Genomic DNA, 21,770 nt, shown 5'->3' with positions numbered 1-21,770 from the left:
ACTCAGCCATGGAAATCATTGAGTAACAATGGAAAACCATTGAGTAACTTTAAGCAACTCACACCCTCTCAGTTTCCAAGGAAGGTAAAAGCATACCTGGTCTCAACAAATTTTGCCAAGAAAACTCTATGATAGGATTGTCATAAGCCAGAAATAACTTGAAGGCACAACAACAGCAAGGGTAGGAATACAGCCTTATAGTAAGGGGCATGCCGTTGGGATGTAAGTGATCAAAATCTAGATAGGAAATTATTGAAAATCAGAACATGCTTTGAGAATTTCAAATTTTCTTAGGTCAGATGACATTTTGCTAGTTCCTTCCTTAGAAACCTAGCCTACAGTACCTGGAATTCATTAGCAGTCTTCCATCCAAATGCTAACAAAATCTGATGGTTCTTAGCTTCTATCGGACAGCATCTGGGGCCTTTAGGATATTTAGATCCTGATACATAAATACCCAGATTTTATCATTGGTCATAGAAACAAGTGGCTCCACTTCTATACACACTTACCTGAGAGTAAGACCCATGAAACTCAAATGCTTTTCTCCTGAGAAGACATGTAAAAGTGTATTCAGAATGAATTTTAAAGACACACTCAAATATATATCAGATGTCTAGAAAGGCTTGTCACTTCAGTGGGAAACAGCCAATGCATGTCTGAAATGTCATCACTGGTGACATAATTGGCATTCAGAAACTAAGCAGTTATCATTTGAGATGATTGTTTTTTAAGCACACGGTTCTTAGATTTCAGATACATTGATGTCCCAAAGACTACCAAACTCTGTCAGCTGTCATAAGAAGCCTTAGTTATTTAAATACCACATAAGGAAATGAGAAGCAGTCCCAGTGAAATTACACATCAAGGAATCAACAATGTCCCCAAACTTCACTTTTCCAAATATGTGAGATTATTTAGAGAAGCTGAGGGAAGTTCTTGCTTTCATCTCAGATCTTTGTGACTGTAAAGTTGACCAAGAGACTGCATGGAAAGGTGGTCCAGAATGCCATATGGCTTCAGGTTAGAGTCATCTCCTCGCTGCTGTTTCTACCAGCAGGCAAAAGCCTTTTTCTTAATCCAGACCATTAACTGTCTCCTGGTCATTTCAGGGCTTTCAATAGGGGTGTGTTGTATTTTTGCCATTACATTAACTGCCTCTAGTCTGTTTAAATATGTTTGCTTATTTAATTGCTTTTAAACTTTTGTTTGGTTTTAACTGTAGGAGGCCTTAATTCCCATATTGTGAGAAATGTGCAATAAAAATGTGTAATGCCTGTCTGGCTAAGTATAACTGCCATGAAGTCGGTTTAGCTAGTGCAGTAGATTTATTTTTTTAAAGTTATATTGCTGATAAATACAACAGTTTAGCTAGCTCGTTTACCATAAAATAAAATTATTTTCTGTTATTAATGAGAAGTTCTGTTTACATCAATTATTCTTAACTGTTTTACTTGGGTCATGTAATAGTAATAGTAAACTTCAATATGGATAACATCTCCAAAGGCACCTGCTAATTTGTTTTCAAGTTGACTCCCATTTATGGCAACCCTATCACAGAGTTTGAGCTGCAAAATTTATTCAGATGCAATGAATTTCTATGACTGTAGAGGAATCCAATTTCTTCTACCTGGTGCTATTTTCCTCCACCATTAGTCCGAGTTCTGATTAGAATTCATTTGTTGCAATTTAGTAACAAATATAAACTGAAACGAATAAGATCCAAAGAACTGGCACAGATGGACCAAATGGTTTTTTTCATATGCAGTTGAGAGTTTTAACATTTTCCCCGCTTTGGAAATGTAGGACAAATCGATTCTGAAGTTCCCCCTGATTTCAAAAGTAGTGTCCCATGCAGTATTAGGGAGATTGGTACTAGAGAAATCATGCCAATAAACTGCATCATTCTTTGGATCCCAATCACTGAGCTGCTACAGGTTACTGTCTTGAATATTTTACTTTATGATATTGTTGAAAATTCCTATGGGTTCAGAACAAATAAGAAGCTATATAAAAATGACTAGGTTATACTGTACCCAGAGTTGCCTACTATTGCCCACCTACTTTCTCCCTTCTTCAGCTCCCAGAAGCAATGCTGGGCAGGCTCTTTAGGGCACTTTCCTTCTTGTCTGCCTTCTTCATACACATCACTTTTCTTTCCCAATGACATCACAGAGGGCCACTTCACCTAATAGACCTTCAAAGAGTGTAACTATTTTAAGGCCAAATTGCCAATATCCGCTGGATAATGGAGGAAGCCAGGGAATTTCAGAAAAACATCTACTTCTGCTTTATTGATTATTCTAAAGCCTTCGACTGTGTGGATCATAATAAACTATGGCATGTTCTTGGTGGTATGGGGATACCAAGTCACCTTGTCTGTCTCCTGAGAAATCTGTATAAAGACCAAGTAGCCACAGTAAGAACAGATCACGAAACAACAGACTGGTTCAAGATTGAGAAAGGAGTGCAGCAGGGCTGCATACTTTCACCCTCCCTATTCAACTTGTACGCAGAACACATCATGCAACATGTGGGGCTTGAGGAATCCAAGGCCGGAGTTAAAATTGTTGGAAGAAACATTAACAACCTTAGGTATGCAGATGATACCACTCTGATGGCCAGAAGCGAGGAGGAGCTGAGGAGCCTTATCACCAAGGTGAAAGAAGAAAGTGCAAAAGCTGGGTTGCAGTTAAACGTCAAGAAAACCAAGATCATGGCAACTACACCCATTGATAACTGGCAAATAGAGGGAGAAAATGTGGAGGCAGTGACAGACTTTATATTTCTAGGCGCGAAGATCACTGCAGATGCAGACTGCAGCTAGGAAATCAGAAGACGTTTACTTCTTGGGAGGAGAGCAATGGCCAACCTTGACAAAATAGTGAAGAGCAGAGACATCACACTGGCAACAAAGGTCCGCATAGTCAAAGCAATGGTATTCCCCATAGTAACCTATGGATGCGAGAGCTGGACCATAAGGAAGACTGAGAGAAGGAAGATAGACGCTTTTAAACTCTGGTGCTGGAGGAAAATCCTGAGAGTGCCTTGGACCGCAAGAAGATCCAACCAGTCCATCCTCCAGGAAATAATGCCCGGATGCTCACTGGAGGGAAGGATATTAGAGGCAAAGCTGAAGTATTTTGGCCACATCATGAGGAGACAGGAAAGCTTGGAAAAGATCACAATGCTGGGGAAAATGGAAGTGAAAAGGAAGAGGCTGACCAAGGGCAAGATGGATAGACGGTATCCTTGAAGTGACTGGTTTGACCTTGAAGGAACTGGGGGTGGTGACAGCCGACAGGGAGCTCTGGCGTGGACTGGTCCATGAGGTCACGAAGAGTTGGAGACGACTAAACGACTGAGCAGCAGCATTTTAAGGCTATTTGAAGGTGAGCTTGAAAAAAGTTATATTTTCCATTTTTCTTACAGACTGAAGTAAATGTAAGCCATAGGGGTCGGAGCTTGAAAAATGATAGCCATGGGCTCTTTGAGCCTGCCCAATCCTGGTCTAGTGGATTGTCCTATGGAACTAGCTCAGAGGCTTCATTTACATTTATCCAATTCTTTCAGGGATCATGGCATCATTTGTGGACTTCTTTCCAGGATGAAGTAGAAAAGAGTAAGAATACCCAGTGAGGGGTCAATGATGATTTGAAACTGCTCTCTGTTCTCTTTGATGGATCCTATAGTTCATGATACCTTTGGGAATGCCTCGCCAAAGAAATCATTCTTAACAAGGGTACACAACATTTGTTCATTCAAATGTGGACTTTAAAGCTTTTAGAGCTGCCCTCAATGCTCAGGGAGTGGTGTTAATTAAATTGCTTTACAGCTTTTATGTCTTGACTAATTGCCTCATTAAGGAACATTCCTCATCACAAAAATGGATCTGTAGTAGTCTTCATCACTGAAGAAAATGTATCATTAAGTACCTTTCCATCCCATCCCCGAGTCCTAAAAACAATTTACAATGAGGAAAAAGAAAACCACTTAGACATTCGCCAACTGTGCATCAGCGGTGCTGAAATCAACAATCAAACAGGACTAATGGCAAAATAATGTCATAATTGCAATCTTACTCCTCTCTTTTGAATCAAAATTGAACCATTATGTAATATGATTATGTAATGTGCTATCTTTTCCTAATTGTATGAACTATCAAGCAGTCTAAATGGCAGTAGCGTGTTGAATAGGATAGACAACCAAATGTTTGACTGAACATAGTTGAACTGTGAAAGAGCAAAGACTCCTTTGACAAACCACTGCTATAATGCAATGTGTTCTCTGTTGAGGGCAGACCCAAACATTATAAGACATTATAAGACACCTTATCTCTAATACCTTACTATATAGTCTCTCTACTCTGACATTTTTATTGTTGTTGGCAGTCCCATGTTCCCCACTGACATCATGATCACATTGTTATAATGCATTTTGCTGGATATATTGCTTAAGAGTGAGCTATTGTCCATCTTTCTTCATTCTGTTCGATTGGAAACAAGTGAATAAGTTATAATTTACTTTCCTTTTGGGGAAATCCATTACAATACAGTATTTGGAAACCTTAACTGTAGCACATACCACTCCTAGTTACAGAGAAGGAATTGACTCTCTTGAATATGAAACTGAAAAATAGTTGCTGGAGTGGTATGGCAATTTTGTTAACACTTCACTGTTTATTTGGAGCTAGATGTCATAACATGTAGATACTCAGTTTTGAAGTCTTTACTGTACTAAACCTATTAATGAATGTTTATTTATAAAGCGGTATTCTTAGTGATAAGGGGCCATGGTTGGCGGTTTAAATCAACGGGACAGGGTGAGATCCTGCTGTTAGCCCCAGCTTCTGCCAACCTAGCAGTTCGAAAACATACACGAGATCAATAGGTACCGCTTCAGTGGGAAGGTAACTGCGCTCCATGCACCTTTACTATTCTTGTTGATAAATTCTGAGACACCTCTGAAGACAGTTGCCTCACTGCACATATTCTTTTCTTTCATTCATCACAGAATATTTTATTTAAATCGTTTGCAGTACAAAAACAAAACCACAGTGCTAAGTAACGGAGTAAAAGACATCTGACTCAGTTTCAGAAAACATCAGAAAAGGTTATACAATGCAATAGATGTAGTTTGTGCCTAAGGAAGAAGAGATGGGCAATCTCAGATTACTTTACCATCATAGATTTATGTCATAATAGCAAAAATAAGCAGAGATAGAACATGGGCATTTGGAAGTTCTTTTGGCCCTTCTTATACTTGCATTTGAACAAGCATGCTTTCTCTTCAATAGGATACCATTTCAAATATTTGAGCATGGCTGTCATGCTGCTTCTTAACTTTCTCTTATTCAGGCAAAATATACCCAGCCTCCTAAGCTGTTCCTCATAGAGCATGGTTTCCAAACCTTTCACTATTTTAGTCTCTCTACTCTAGACACATTCCAGCTTAACAGGAGACATGCCATTGCTTATCTTTCCTTATTTTCTCCTCAGTATTAATCCTTGCCTTTTATGTTTGTCAGAGAAGGGCAAACATGACTGGTTTGGTTAGATAGGATAGAACAATCTGTTGGAGAAGGGGGCAGGGACTTCAAACCTCAGGAAAGGAAATTCCATCTGAACATTAGGAAGAACTTCCTCACTGTGAGAGCTGTTTGGCAGTGGAACTCTCAGCCCCAGACTGTGGTGGAGGCTCCTTCTTCGGAGGCTTTTAAGCAGAGGCTGGATGGCCATCTGTCGGGGGTGCTTTGAATGCGATTTCCTGCTTCTTGGCAGGGGGTTGGACTGGATGGCCCATGAGGTCTCTTCCAACTCTATGATTGACAGTTCAAATGGATCCTGCCATTCTAGTTGGTAGGATTAAAGCCAATTGTAGTGGATTGCTCCTCCTGGCCATCCCAAAAATTTACATTCATCCCTCTTCAAATCCATTTTATTTCTCTTGGCCTAGTACTCCAATTGGGTAAAATAATTCTAGGTTCTGATCATATCCTCTGGGGTATTCAGCCCCTCCCTCCTAATTTGTTGTTATTTGCAAATTAGATAAGCACGTCTTCTATTCCACCATCCAAACTATTTATAAAATTATTAAATATCACTGAGTGTAGGATACAACCATATGGCATCCTACTAGTCTCTTTTCTCCAGGATGAAGAGGAGCCATTGAGTACCCTTCGTATCCAAATCCATTACAAATCCACTTAACAGTAGCTCTCCTTTTATTACCTTATTTGCAAGAATATCATGAAGGACTTTGTCAAAGACCTTATCAAGGTATGCTACATAGTATTTCCATCATCTACCAATCTTATGTCTATGTATGTATGAATATGGTAGTGTGTGTATATGTGTGTGTGTGTGTGTGTGTGTGTGTGTGTATGTATGTATGTATGTATGTATATATATATATATATATATATATATATATATATATATATACACACACACACACACACACACACACACACACACACACACACTAGCTGTGCCCGGCCACGCGTTGCTGTGGCTGATGGGAATCATTTGTTGACCAGTTGGAATAGCAGTGAATAGCCTTGCAGTCTTAAAGTCTGGGTGTTTTCTCCTTACATGAATCCTTGTTTGGTGAGCTGGAATACAATGGAATAGGTTTGCTGCTTGGAAGGCTGGGTACTTGCGTTGTAGGGAAATGGTTTTTTAGCCAATTTGAATGGCACTGAATAGCCTCGCTGTTTCAAAGACTGACTGCTTTCTACATAGGGGCATCCTTTCTTGGGCAGGCTGAATGAGACGGAGTAGCCTTATGACTTGAAACCCTGAGGGTGTACTATGAAGGGGAAATCTTGCTTGGTTAGGCTGAACAGCACTGAATAGCCTTGCTGTTTGGAAGCCTGGTTGTTTCCTGCCTGGGGGAATCCTTTGTTGGGAGGTGTTAGCTGGCCCTGTTGGTTTCCTGTCTGGAATTCCCATTTTCAGAGTGTTGTTCTTTATTTAATGTCCTGATTTTAGAGATGATATTGTTGCTTCCTGCCTGAGGGAATCCTTTGTTGGGAGGTGTTAGCTGGCCCAGTTGTTTCCTTTCTGGAATTGAGAGGCCTCCATCTAAAAAAAACCCTAAACCCAAACATTGCGGCCTGGGGGCCTCCCTCCTTGGGGCCAGGGCGCTTCCCGGCCTTGAGGCGTTTATCTCCCAAAGAAAATAGTTAAAAGAAAGGAAACCTTGGTCCTTGCGGCCTCCCTCCGGCCTGGCGGGAGGCGGAGGTGGATCTTGGGGGGGAAGGTCCGGGCTCCGGCTCTCTCGTGGCCGGGGCCGCCCTGAGGCCTGCGGGGCACGGAGGAGCCTGCGATGGAGGGGGGGGCCTTTCTGGAAGCCCCCCCTCCCGCCTTCGGCTCTGCAGGCCTCCACATCCCCAAAAAAGAAAGAAAGAAAAGAAAACTTGGGGCCTCGCGGCCTCGGGAGGCTGAGGTGGGTCGGGGGGGGGGCTCCCTCTGGCCTGTGGCGCATGGAGGTGGCGCTTGGGAGGGGGTTGTTCCATGCCTGCTGGGGCCCCGTCACGGCCTGAGAATGTTTACTCCGCGGCCCAACCGCGTGGAGGCCCCTCCTCCTCCGACCACCATGGGGCCTTCCAGCCAGGCTGACGGCTGGGGTTTTAAGGTCCCATGGAGGTTTTGGACGGGATTTTTTAATTGTATCAACCTAGAGGCGTGGATGATGGGTTGTGTTGTCCAATTTCAAGGTTGGGGGGCCCGTAGTTTAGTTGTTTTGCTCGGTGCCGCGATTCCATCACTCTTTTATATATATAGATGTATAGAGAGAGAGAGAGAGAGAGAGAGAGAGAGAGATGGTTAGTGTGGCATGAGAAACCGATGTTGACTTTTAGTGACCACAGGTCTTTCTAATTATTTACAGACTGTTCTAGAATCTTTCTTGGCATTGATACTAAGTAGACAGAGCAGTAATTGTTTGGATCCTCTTTTTCCCATTTTAGAGATGAGAACATTTTCCCTTCTCCAATACACTGGGACTCTAGACTTCCAGGAATTCTCAGAGATGATTGCAAGGCACAGCAGTAGAGAGAGGTAACCTATTGACCTATGTATGATTGAGGGTTTTTTGGCTCAATTTTTGGCATACATTTTTAAATTTATACACAGGTATATGCAGCAGCCAGAAGATAAAATCACAAGCAGCAAGTGATAGGTAGAGGTGGCTAAGAGATCTGAATTTTTTTTCCAACTCAGCTCAAACAGCCTTGTTCCTTTCATTTTATTAAACTCCAAGGCTTTCAAATCAAAATATAAAAAGGCAGAGCAGCAGAATGTTACTGAGAGGAATATTCAGCAGATGCCAGCATTTTTGTGAAAGAGATGCTAATGTCAATCCCCAAAGGAGAAGCTGTCATAAAACAATCATAAAGAACACAGACTTTATATTTCACTGTTTATTTCTCACATCCTTAGACAGAATTTATTTTTTAAACTATAATATTACAGTCCACAACAATGAAAATGGAAGCCTGTCTTTTCCCATTTTTATGTCTATGTTAATTTTGCTCTCTAAATGTGTGCATTCTCAGACACCAGCACATTTATCACTGAAAAGGAGACAGAAAGTATTTCAAGTTATACTGAGAGATTGCCTTGTAAAAACACAGGAAAATATATAGACCTATTATTATTAGTAGTAGTATTATTTAAACTGTAACTAGTTCTTCCCTTTCAAATTCTTGAGTAAAAAAAACCAACAACTCAGAATGTTTTGCATTTAGGCTACTTAAAGCACTATCCCAAGCAAGCATGCTTAGAAGGAAGTTCTGTTATATTGAATGCAGACTCATTCCCAAGTAATTCTGCAGAGTATTGTCCAGCAATAATTAAATCTGATTCAATGCTACATAAATATAAAGCAAGCAATTGTAAGTTCCAAATGGTTTTAGTGCTTGGAAGGGCAGAACAAACTGGAACTACCAACATTGAGTAGAGAAGCTGAAAACACCTATCCACTACACTGTCATGGCTATGCTGCAGCACTCATGACCAAGGAGAATGGTCCAAACAGACTGGAAAAAAGCCAGCTAGTGCCAGACTGAGGATCTGCTATCTAAACTATCTATAAGAAACCTTGTAATTTTTAAATAGCGAAGTTTCCCACTGTTGGATAAACCAAGAAAGGGAGAGGGAACCTCACAATGAGCTATATTGATTTTGGTTGTTGCTCTGCCAGATATAATTCAGATACAATTCAGTTAATTTTGCCTCATTCTCTTATTTTTTTTATAATAGAGGAAGTGATTTCTGAGAAAAACCATGCATTTTAGCAAATTTGAAATATACAAGCCCTACCCCAAATGAAACAAAATTAAATTCAAGAAAAATATATGTGAGGCTTTCTTGCTTGCTGACATTAAATCTACCCTTAATGTCCTCTTGCTTCTCTTTCAGAATTTTCAGTGTATTGAGATAAGATTGCTAGTCTAGATTAATGCTAAAATAAAGCCACAAAATATCGACATATGCCAACTACGGATGCAGGAGCTGTTATATGTATGTGATGTATACATAGGTAGTCCCCAAATTACGAATAAGATAGGTTCTGTAGGTTTGTTCTTAATTTGTATTTGTTGTGGAGACAAGGATTGAAGCTTTAGTGGAAACACCTTTTCCCCATGATATCTCTTTCAGGGGTATGTTTATCTCACTTCCTGTTGCCTCACCCCTGTTTGCAACTAGGAGCAATTTGTTTGTAAATTTGATGTTTGCAAGGATTTGGGGGAGGGGAATAATTACTTTGGATGACTGAAGAAAGAAAGAAAAAAGGCAAAGTAATGTCTCATTCTGTGTTAAGTTTTATACTGCACTTGCACATGCAAGAATTCAACAAAGCAAGAGTGGATGCAATTTGAGATTTATGAGACTGTTTACATAATCTGCATTTTAATCATTTCTGTTTTATTGTCAAAAGTGTAAAGAAATTTCTTTATTGATTCAGTCTACCTTAAATATTCCAAAACATCAAGTTTCAAAAAGGGTGTTTATTGTGTCTCTTCACTAAGAGGTAGCTGTGCTGTAATCCTTAAAACCACACTGAATGAAGAAGAATTGACAGAGGTACCCCTAGTATTTGCAACCATTCACAATGGTTCAGGAGGGAGGAGCTATTTGAGGAAGTACCATTTAGAAATTACAAGTATTTTCCCACTGATTTTTTTTACGGCCATGGCCTTTTCTAAGTGCATAAAAACAAAAGTACACATTGAGAAGAAGGACTGCTTGTATTACAATCAAAACATCTTTCCTTCAAATGCTTCCAGATTGAAAGCTGTATCCAAAAATCTTCGGAGCGACACCAGATGCGTGTTCTTGTTGCCAGTTGCTGGAGCAGCAGCTGGATCACGACCAACATACCTTGGAGTAGATAAAATGGGGATAGATAACAGAGGCTGAATATTTTCAGAAGTAAACTTACATTTATTCCTATTTAAACTCCCGATATTGCCAACAAATACTTGTCACAGAAAATGTTGGCTACACCTACTTGCTTGTGTTATTCAATCATTAGATTGGTTAAAAAACAGGTCTAGCCAACTTGTTTCTTCAGTCTTATTTTTCTAAGGATGAGATTTTTTTAAAAAAATCAAGATTTCATTTCTTTATTGGTACTGTATGTTCATGATTCAAGCAGACTTGTCTACTGCCCGATGGTCTGACTACTGCCCTTTAAGATTCCATAAAAGGCTTCCTAATCATCTTAAAAGATAAAAGAATCACCATCCTAGCAAAGCATGACCTAGAGGAGCATGACCTTGTCTAGCAGGGAGCAAGGTTAAGGAAAGCTACCACTTACATCACCACAAATGAAAGAGTTAGATTGAATATGAGATTATTGGGATAGCATAGATGGGGGCAGGGGGAGCTAATACCTCATCTCCATTCCCTTGTACATTTTTTGGTTTTGGCAATGCACCAATGGAAAGAAGATAAGTCATTCTGAATGAAAAAAGGAGCAATACAAGCAGCCTTACCATATTGGCCGAGTATGGTTCACAATGGTGCGGAAACGTGGTTTGACATAGTCATAATATCCTATGTTCTTATGCTCTTCTTGACACCAGACAAGATCAGCTTTAGCATACTTCTCAATTTCCTCTCTGAGTAAGTCAAAAGGGAAAGGAGAGATCTAAAGAGAGAAAAGTGAAAAATTGTGTTCCAAGTGTTAAAGAAGCTCACAAAATTTGTTCAGTTTTTAAGCAAACCAGTCTTATTTACATCTCTCAGAAAAAATATGCATATTAAGTATCAGTTATTTCTGTTTCTGCCCCACATTTTGATGCAGTTCTCATCTTAAGAAATGTAAAATGCAAAATGACAAAATACGTGTAGAGAAATTACTTTGTGACAAAAGATATTAAAAAGATAGCCCTGAGCATGGAGACCCAAGATTCTGTGACAGCCAGGAGTCCATTCAAGCTAGTGCATCAGATGTATCAATTCCTTAAAATGTCTGATTTGGCCACGGTGCAAGCCTTATTTTCCTTCTATGTGGATTGGAATAACATGTTTTATGTGGGGTTGCTTTTGAAAGCGCTTAGAAATATCAGTTGGCCCAAAAAGCTACAGCCAGATTGCTGGCTACAGAGAATATACAATGCCCCTGTTACAGCAGCTTGACTGTCTATTTCAGAACATACTGTTTATACTTGTGTATAACTCATGTATAAGTCAAGGGAAGGTTTTAGGCAAAATTCCAAAGAGGCTATTCACAGAGAGGTGAAGGGACCAAGGATGCCTGGGGGGACGGAAGGAGGGGAGGCACCACACCAATTCCCTGCACAGGCATCCAAAAACACCTTTTGTTATTCTACTCAGAAAAGCGGATTTCCTTTTTTTGATAGAAAGGAAGGTATAGCATTAACTCTTATATATTAAAAAGAAACTGCATCATTTGAGTAGACTGGTGAAAGATGATAATGTAGTCCACCCCGTGAAAACTGAAAAGAAGCACTGACCCGCTCTACTCTCTCAGTGCTCCTTTAAGGGGAAGATTCTGCAATTACCCCTCAGTCATTTAAAAAGGCCGAAAGGAGCTCTGCAGCAGAGAGGATAATCGGGGCGGGAACAATTTTGAGATTTTCCCAGGATGGACTATATTCTCACCTTTTACCACTGTACAAAGTTAAACCCTTGTGCTGGCTGAACTGCGACCAGAAGGTTGGTGGTTCAAATCCGCAAGACGGAGTGAGCCCTAGTGGCATGTGGGGACATGAGAGAAGCTCCCCCGCATGAAGCTAGGATGTGGTAACACATCCAGGCATCCCCTGAGCAACGTCTTTTAAGATGGCCGATTCTTTCACACCAAAAACAACTTGACTCAAATTGCTTCTGACACAATTAAAAAACCCCACTGTACCCATTGAAGAGGATTTTTCTTTTTTCGATAAGAGTTATGGTACAGAACAATAAAAGCAAAAGGTATTCCTGGTCAAATAAAAGATATGATGATAATAATAATAATAATAATAATAATAATAATAATAATAATAACAACAACAACAACAACAACAACAACCACCACCACCACCACCCGGGGCAGCTCTTAGAACATTCAAGGAGTGACATACAAAATACAAGTGCAAAACAAAACATAGACAATAAACAGTCAAACACAACATCATAAATTCACAGTACCCCCTGGTAAAAACAATAAAATACAGCAATTGCTGTAGATAAAACAGCAGTATTGAATCTCAGAATTGTAAAGTGCAAATAAAGAATCTAAAGGTCCTCATATGTATTATTAGAGAGCCTAAACATGATCGAAGGCTGACAGTTGATATGGCTTAAATTTACAAATATAGGTAATGGAAAAATTTAAGTACTGCTTGCAAGAAACAATGACAAAATATCCTCAGAAAGATAGACCAGTAACACTATGTAACAAAATTTGAAAATTTTTCTGTTCCTAGTTTGAAAATGTTATTTCCTGTTTAAATTGTGTGGTACTTACTTGTTACAGTCCAGAAGCTTTGTTTTTGTGGGTGCTGCAAACTATGTTGAATTGGTTGAGACTCTATGAGATATTAATTGAAAAAACTATAGAAAAACATGCTGCAGGATGTCCCGCAAAAACAAACTTTTGGCAGTTTGATAAACTTTTTCCGTGTTTTCATGATAGAACCAATTAGGAAATGGTATAACCCAAGAACAAAAACTGTGTTACATTGTGTAATTATCATGTGCATGTTATAAAAAGAGGACTGTTTATCGATTTCCATTAGAGAAGATATGATTACATAACCTTGTTCTCCAGTCATACCATTCATAAAGAACATACAAATAATTACACATTTAATTTTTAAAATAAGTTTGTAAATACCCTGTGGCACTACATTTATTTCATGTCTTCCTGATTCTTATTATCATAAAATAAATATTATTTCTTACATTCCAATATGTCAAAACTTACAATCCAGTGGCATGCATAATTCAAATAATTTAGAGGAACAAACTTTCTTAGCTACCTGCTCTAATCTGGTTATTGCCACCTCCTTCTCCAAATCCTGGTTCTTCCTCTCTTTGACAAGATCATAGTATACCTTCCCTGTACAGAAAACCACCCGTTTCACTTCACCAGGGGTTTCAGCTGCAGGGCCATCTTCAGGGATCACACGCCTGAAACTGGTTCCTAGATGCACAAGGAAAATATTTTACTACAAGAGTCCATGTTTGATAGAGAAAAGATGAGAAAAATGGCATAGGGACTATAAGAGGTGAAAAGAAAGCAGCAGGCAGAGAAAAAATATCTAAGGAAAGAGACTGACTACTGAAGTTCAGTTAAAGGATATACCCTTCCAGAATTTTAGTTTGTTGTCTTGATTGTCTCCTACACTGCAAAAGGAAACTCAGTAGTATAATCCAATTCAATGCAGTGCAGTGCAATACAATATATAAGATGCAATATAATACTGTGTGGGGGGGGGGGGTATTTAGTCATATACCAATTGTACAAGTTCTCCCACTTAAAAAGATGAGAGAGGCCTGTAATTGACATCATAGGTAGACCTCAACTATGAGAGACAACATGAGAAAACACATCCAGAAAATCACATTGTCTGAAGTAAAAATGTAAAAATCTTTTTAAGTGGGAGAACTTGTACAATTGGTATATGACTAAATACCCCCCACCCCCCACCCCCACACACTGTATATAAGACTATAAAGATGGAGGAGAAAATATTTTTAAAAATATTGTCTACAAGGGAACCTACCTGACATCATTTCATCAAAACTGGATTTTGCTTCAGGATGTCTCAGCAACGACTTTGGTGTGAAAATGATCAGCTGTAAAGTGGCATTATTAGACATCTTTAAAATGTGCTATTATGTAATAAATTAAGATGCATTATTTCATACATTTTAATTCTGTAATTCATTTGTCAATGCTTTTAGCTACATTTTTACTTCTATTTCTTTTTTATTATATAATATTCTTTAAGTGCTGGTGTAAAAGGTAATTATGAATAAAGAATTTCATAAGAAATAATGGCCAATTTTAGTAACACATATTAAATGTAGTGCCTGAAGAAGAACCAGAATAAAAGTACTTTTATCTAAGAAGGATCTTAGAGCTGATAAAATTGAGACTGTGGAGCATGCCTTGTCATTAAATGTTTCTGGAAATTCCAACCTACCAAATATCATCCAAATCACTAAATATTTGTTACATAAATTAGGAAAAAATAATTTAATTGAAATAGCCTAATTATCTATTCTAATAAACTTTTAGAATATTCAACTTTGTTTCAAAAATTTATATTGGCTGCTGTACAATTTAGAACCTGTAAATAAAAGATTATTTCAGGGGGGTGGGGGTGGCTAAATGTCATCCAGAAGCCCCCCCCCCCAAACAAGCCTTAAAAAAATTGCCCCCCCCCCTTTCCTGGCACCATGAAGACTAAAAGAGTATCTTAATGGTGGCCGGGTAAGTTTTTATTTTAAGGTTTGCTTGGGGGGGGGGGGCGCTTGGGGGGAAAGGTGGGTGCCATCCCACACCTTTGTATTCCAGGAGCCCAAAAGTTGTTAGATGGCTGTGGAGACTCACCCCTGGGTAGTTCCGATTGGTCCTGGAACTACCCGGGGCTGAATCCTCACAGGCCCAATACCCCATTAGACCTGAGACTTTCAGGAAGACCCGGATCTAATGGAATATTTAATTAATTTGGAATAATTAAATATTCCAAATTAATTATTTGGAAGGTTATTCCAAATTAATTCATTTTTACTGGGGGCATCATTTGGACACCCCTGGTAAACACCCAGACAAGTCCCGGGATATGGGCCTGTCTGGATGGGTCCTGAGTGATCATTTGTGCCCTCACAAAATGGGTTTTGCACCTGGAGAGATTGCATTCAGAATGTAGCAGAACTGAGCTGGAAACCCCTCCCTGCTCCGTGGAAATTCCAGCCTGACAAGCTATAATCTCACCTCAGCTTCCAGTAGATAATACTGAAACCAGAGAAAGAAGAAAGGTAGGATGGGTTGTGTGAAGCACAGATGATAAGGTCAAAGAACCATAGTTACGGGTAAGGAACCTATTCTTCTTTGCTATGGTCTCTGTGTCACACACAATGGATGACTGAAAAACACGCAACACTCAAGTATGGTTAGTGATGTTCTGCCAAAATATTTATTGCAGTGGAGTGCTTTGAACTGCAATTGACACAGATATGGAAAGAGACTTATAATGGTGTTAAGTAGAGGAAGGGGAAGGAAGGTACCCAAACTGATAATATTGTTTGTGCTGTTGTTGGAAAACAAACTCCGTCTTTGTAGCAATTGACCAGGCCTTTAAAAGGTTTCTTGCCACAAATGTCTTGCGGACTGTATTTGTTGGGATGTAAGGTGGCATGCCTCCTGATGGAACTAAGTCACAACACTCTTCTGATAATCTGGTAAAGAAGAAACAAAGGCCAGCATCTTAAAGAAACTGTTGATAGACGACCATTCAAGCCTAGAAGTTGGCAACTCAAATAGCTAAGGCAGAAGAAGAGTAAAACCTACACCCCAAAATGTCACACTTTCTGCTTTCTTTGGTTGCTGGTTTTGTACATACCTATATACTAGGGCCATGTAAATATTTCTTGGGCCTAAAGGGGTCGCGAGTAGAAAAGTATAAGAAGTCTTGCTTTAAATGATGGGAAGTAAGATGCAAGGAGCCTAGTTTGAGCCAGGATCAACACTTGGAATCAGAATGAGCAAACTGACCGTGCATTATCTCTAACTGTGGTATATTCACTATCAAAGAAGCAATTCCTTGAAACATCAAACACACTGTTGATGACAGTAAAGAAGCTGATGATGAAAAGAGCTGGATGATATTGACAAATCACACAACAGTAACAAAGGGCATTGCCATGGCAACTGATTTTGACACCAAAGAAGACTGAGATGATGAGGACATTTCCTTCAGTTCTGACAGCCATTAGAAGGCAACGAGGAAATCTTAGTCAGAGACGAAGAAGCAGAAAATAAGACCATATTCATTACTGTGTGCTCACAACTTAAAGAGATTGTTCCCAGAAATGTAGTCTAAGCCAAGAGGCCCATTTGTGGAGAGCTTCGCCACTGAAATCCTGACAGAGCCAGCTTTGAAGGGTTGTGTAGAGGCTAGAGATGAGAAGGCCTGGAAAAAAAGGAAATTTTTTAGGAAAAATTGGGGGAAATGGAAAAATTGTGGAGAAGATGGAAATTTCAGGGGAAAACCTGGGTTAAAATGTTTTTTTCCCAAATTTCTCATTTTTCCAGGCTTTCCCATCTTTAGTAGAGGGCATAAAAACATTACTAACTGGAAAAAAACTAGAAGTAAAAAAAGGAAGAAATAAGACAAGGGAAAGAAAAAAGAAAAAAATCAAGATATTAGATGTGAAGAGGGAGCTACTCAACTAACGCAACTGTTCTGATGATGGATGAAAAAAAACTGAGGGGCAGAAATATACACAATGCGAGGTGGAGCTTCCTACCAAATGTACTCAGCACTGGAACACTCCACATAGGGCCGTAAGCAGGTATAAAATCCATTCTGTGAGGGCACAGAGACAACACCAAAGAACTGGACAGTTGCAATTTTCCAACTCGTAAAGAATATGAAGTAGAAAAGAACAAAAAACTCCTTTCATTGCTAAGATTTTTCCATTATAAAATTATCTATGCACCTTCACACACTTAAAAAAATTGTACATAGGACAATCTAAAAAGAACATAAATATTACTTTCAACTATTACCTAAGCATTATGTATACATGCGGTCTCCAATCCCCCATTTTTCATTCTGTTACATATACAAACAGCTACAAAACATTAATGATAACAAGAACATGGTCATAAAACTACTTACAGGCTTTCTAAATGGCAATAAGATTTGCCTTCTGAGAACATGGAAGTAACTGGCTGGAGTTGAGCAGTTTACCACAATCCAATTGGAATCATAGAGTTGGGAAACCGCAAAATCATCATCAAATTGCTAAAAAGAGACAAGACAGTCATTTAAAAAATCAGACATTGTTTCCTTTCCATCTGTTATTTCCATTTAATTTTACATTTTGGTCTGAGGAAGGGGAAATAAAACAGTTTTAGAAATATCACAGCAAGGTATTTCTATCTAGTTCAGCCTATAAAACACGACAAATCAAGAACAATACACTATAAACTTGTCCAGGCCAGGCAAGCATACAGAATATATACACACTTCTGTAAACATTACTAAAATAGTAAATTTTACTATGGGAAAGGAAAACTAACATGCACAATTTCTTTAATTGCTCCAATTAACCTTGAGTCAAGGGATAAAATTAGGCATACCCCAGAACACTGGAGTGGGGGGATGTGAAATCATCAGATCAAGTCATCCGTAAATCAACAGATAGTCTTCAACCAGAAGGAGAACTGCAGCAATGCAATGTTTCAGAAAACTTAATAATTCCTTCAACTCATGAAAAATCTGCGTTTAGTCTTAATTCTTTTGGCATGACTACTTCTATTTGAATGAACATGCACTTGAGATGCTGGGACTAAAAGCAGCTAGGTAAAATGGTGTTTAAGGTTATTTACTAAATGTTCCATATACTAATTCTTAGCCCAGGACTTGTTCAATCTAAGTATCTTTCATAACTATGTCACATATATAATCATAGCAAAAAAAATTGTGTTTTAAAAAACTATATGATCTGTTAGATCCTATATACTGCCTGTGTAGGTTTGTGACCCTGGTAGCTCACATTCACTGTGAGTTACATGTTTTTTAAAACTTGAAAAAGCACACTACGATATACATAACAAGATTTTATTACTTGCAAATGTTAATACAGTGTTTGTTATCCACTGGGATTTTGTTTAAGGGACCTCACCCCACCCCAGGTGAATATCAAAATCTATAGATATTCAAGTCCCATTGTATACAATGGTGTAATAAGATGGCATCCCTTATATAAAATGGCAAAACTAACGTCTGCTTTTTAGAATGTCTTTGTTTGATTTTGGAATATTTTCAAGCTGTGGAAGGTGAATCAGTAGATGCAGAAAAAGTGGATATCGAGGGCCATCTGTGCATTTAACAAGATACACTATTTTCTTTGTACAGCTTTCTTGTGTTATGTTTCTTCTAAGTACAAATTCATACACTTAAATATTTCTAAAGAAGGAAAGTTATAACAAATATAATGTTGGACGGGGGACTTAAAGGACAGGTGAGAAGGAAAAGCAGTAGATAAGACATACTTACTGGGAAAGCATCTGGATCATCATTGCACATCTGAAGAAACCGCTCTGGCCTGGCTGAAGAATGTTCTGGGCCCTGATAAATATAATAATGTGAAGCATGATGAAGCATGTGAAGAATCACATTCATGTTTATAATTGTTATTCACACCACTAGAACCATTTACCAGCACTGGCAGGGATTAAATTACCCCTGGGTGCCTTCCAGATATAATGCTATTATTTAGAAAGCACCCGTGCATTATATGATGTCTCAATGCCTATGCATAGAGTATTACAACATGGTTCTAGCAAAAATTGTTCATTTAAAGAAACATGACCACTGTGTGCCTTAATTTGAACTAAATATTAGAGGTATCAGGTTACAGAAGAAAAAAATAGAACCTAGGTTAAATGCTTGGGTTGACTCTATGAATGTTTGACTGGAAAAAAAAACCCAATCCTGACAGCAGAAAGCGCAAAGCTTACAGAATGTTTTATGTTCAAGTAAAACCGTTCACAATTTAAATACTTTTATTATGATGCAAAACTTACTTTGTTAAATAAAAAGGATAATATTAATGGTATCCTTTACCATGGTCATCTTTGACACTTATTCAAAACCTGATGAGTTGACTACAAGGGTCCATAAAACAAGATACAATGAGATTGTTCCCCTTGTTTTCAAAGTGAAGAAACAACCATCTTGAAAACAAGTGCCATCATTTTAAAAGCAAGACATAAAATTTATTCTATGTTGAACTTCAGTGATGCTGTGTTGGTACTAGGAAAAGTAATGTTTTGTGGGTTCAGGAAAACAATATGAATCCTTCCCTGTTTGTTGTCCACCCACATTTTTGAAATACTATTATTGTAATCAGTGAAGGTCCTACCATTCCTTCCATTCCATGAGGCAAAAGTAGGACAATTCCATTGTGACGAACCCACTTGGCCTGTCCTGAGCAGATAAATTGATCAATTATGCATTGTGCTGTATTGTGAAAGTCACCAAACTGAGCCTCCCAGCAAACTAGAGCGTTGGGACTTGACATAGCAAAGCCAAGTTCAAAACCTAAATAGGAAGGAAAAATATATTATCAATACACAGTATATTCTGCAACAATTACTGTAGTCACCATCACATAATAGTCATGCACCCCTCTTTTTGAGTTCTAGTTTTGGTATTTTAGGATTCATCACATAATAGTGTTTACTGTTTAGGGTTTTAAAGATCGGACACAGGAAAGCAGCATAAAGCTGAGGAGGAGCAGGCACCCCAGCCCTTTCTTCAGCCAAACTGTTCCCAGGGAACCTGATCTTTCTATGGGGTGAGAGAATATTTCAAATGGCACATTAACTAAGAGCAAATCCATCATGCCTGGAGTGAACATCAGTATCAGTTAGTTAAAAACAACATACTTCACTCTAGTAGGCTCTAGTTTTGAGCTTTCTCAACTACTCTTTTGCTGATCTATAGGTGAGGTAAAGGTTTTCCCCTGACGTTCAGTCATGTCTGACTCTGGGGGTTGGTGCTCATCTCCATTTCTAAGCCGAAGAGCCGGCGTTGTCCATAGACACCTCCAAGGTCATGAGGCCGGCATGACTGCATGGAGCGCCGTTACCTTCCCGCCGGAGCGGTACCTATTGATCTACTCACATTGGCATGTTTTCTAACTGCTAGGTTGCCAGGAGCTGGAGCTAACAGCGGCCGCTCACGCCGCTCCTGGGGATTGAACCTGGGACCTTTTTGTCTCCAGCTGATCTATACTGATCCCTTATTGTGGAACCAATCCCTTCAACCGCAGCAGAAGTGAGAGTCATGACCACTTTCCCCTCCTGTTCTCCTTATTATGGTGGCCAACAAATACAACATGGGTCCTGCTAGTTACTTATCAAGTGGAGTGACATCAGCCAAGGCACCAGAACAAAGATGAAGCAGGGAGAGAAGAAATCCCTTCTTTGATTGCCTCTTCACCTTGGCTGAAGTCACTCCAGGTGATGAGGTGATTAGTAAGATCCAAGTTGTGCCCGCTAGCCAGGAGCCCATAATGGATAAGATAGGCACGCGCACACACACACCCCCTAGCCACTACGGAAGCAAGAAGGATTCCTAACCATGTAGTAGCACCAAATGTGCTTCCATGCCATAGAACATCCACCCTTACTGTCTCTTCCCAGCTGTGACCTGAGTCTTACCGATTAGCTATCACCTGTAGTGACATCAACCTGGGTGACATGAGGATGAGGGAGGAGATCAGAAATCACCCCTCCTCTTCCTGATTGCTTCAGTTGATGTCACTGCAGGCAATGTGCCATTGGCAGGACCTATGTTGCGGCTGAAGACCAATGTAACACAGTGGACAAGAAAAGATGGAAAATACCATCCCATGTCCCTGGGCTATCCAAGTGCAGGAAACAAAGTAAGATCGTGAAAACAGTTGCAGCCAACTCCTTCTCAGAACTCTTCAACTGCTTACACGGGTCTTTGGTTAATGCTGGGAAAGGCCACATGTTGCCTTAATTAAGAATGGCATGTCTGGGAATGAAATCTTATTCATGGTACTCATTTAAGTACTAATTAAGTAGACGTGCATAAATGTAGCTAACACGTTTAAGTATTTCCAAATATTGAGATAAATTGTGTGTACATGAAGAAAATGTACAGATATACTCTGCATACAATTTAAAGAATGCACAGATCAAGATGATGCTATTTTTCTAAATCTGTCATATTCCAAAACCCAACAGATTCTCAATGAAATGCTATTTGGGATTCTCTTATTAACAATCTGTTTTGTCCTCCTACAAAGTATGGAAAGATATATAGCAAAGACTTAATTCTGCAGCAGAAATTGGGCCATTCAATAATTGGGGAAGGGGCATAAAAACATATTATAGAATATAAACTGACAACCACAGCTCTTGCACAGCATCCGTATTAAAACAGATTGATAGCAAATTGCCACAATAATTGTAATCACAATGCTGCTTTGTTGTGCCATTCCATAAGGCAAAATTTCAAGGACAGCCAGAGAGTA

The 21,770-nt window shown here is 39.2% G+C and overlaps 1 protein-coding gene across 4 annotated transcripts in view; it reads right to left on the bottom strand.

Moving 5' to 3' along the window:
• Window positions 1-8,410: 8,410 nt before the first annotated feature.
• ogdhl (oxoglutarate dehydrogenase L) overlaps window positions 8,411-21,770 on the bottom strand; it is a 116,703-nt gene continuing 103,343 nt past the window's right edge. For all 4 annotated transcript variants that reach the window (XM_062975799.1, XM_008114455.3, XM_008114454.3 and 1 more), the window contains exons 17-23: window positions 19,626-19,804; window positions 18,758-18,829; window positions 17,375-17,500; window positions 14,249-14,321; window positions 13,502-13,665; window positions 11,006-11,160; window positions 8,411-10,388 (exon numbers count right to left, since the gene is read on the bottom strand). In XM_062975799.1, the coding sequence (XP_062831869.1) occupies window positions 10,265-10,388; window positions 11,006-11,160; window positions 13,502-13,665; window positions 14,249-14,321; window positions 17,375-17,500; window positions 18,758-18,829; window positions 19,626-19,804 (893 nt within the window). In that variant the 3' untranslated portion in view covers window positions 8,411-10,264. The remainder of the gene's footprint in view (window positions 10,389-11,005; window positions 11,161-13,501; window positions 13,666-14,248; window positions 14,322-17,374; window positions 17,501-18,757; window positions 18,830-19,625; window positions 19,805-21,770) is intronic.

Source organism: Anolis carolinensis, chromosome 3 (assembly GCF_035594765.1).
Source record: "Anolis carolinensis isolate JA03-04 chromosome 3, rAnoCar3.1.pri, whole genome shotgun sequence".
Taxonomy (NCBI): Eukaryota; Metazoa; Chordata; class Lepidosauria; order Squamata; family Dactyloidae; genus Anolis; species Anolis carolinensis.
Note: the sequence above shows the minus strand (reverse complement) of the source record. Positions and strands in the feature narration are given on the sequence as shown.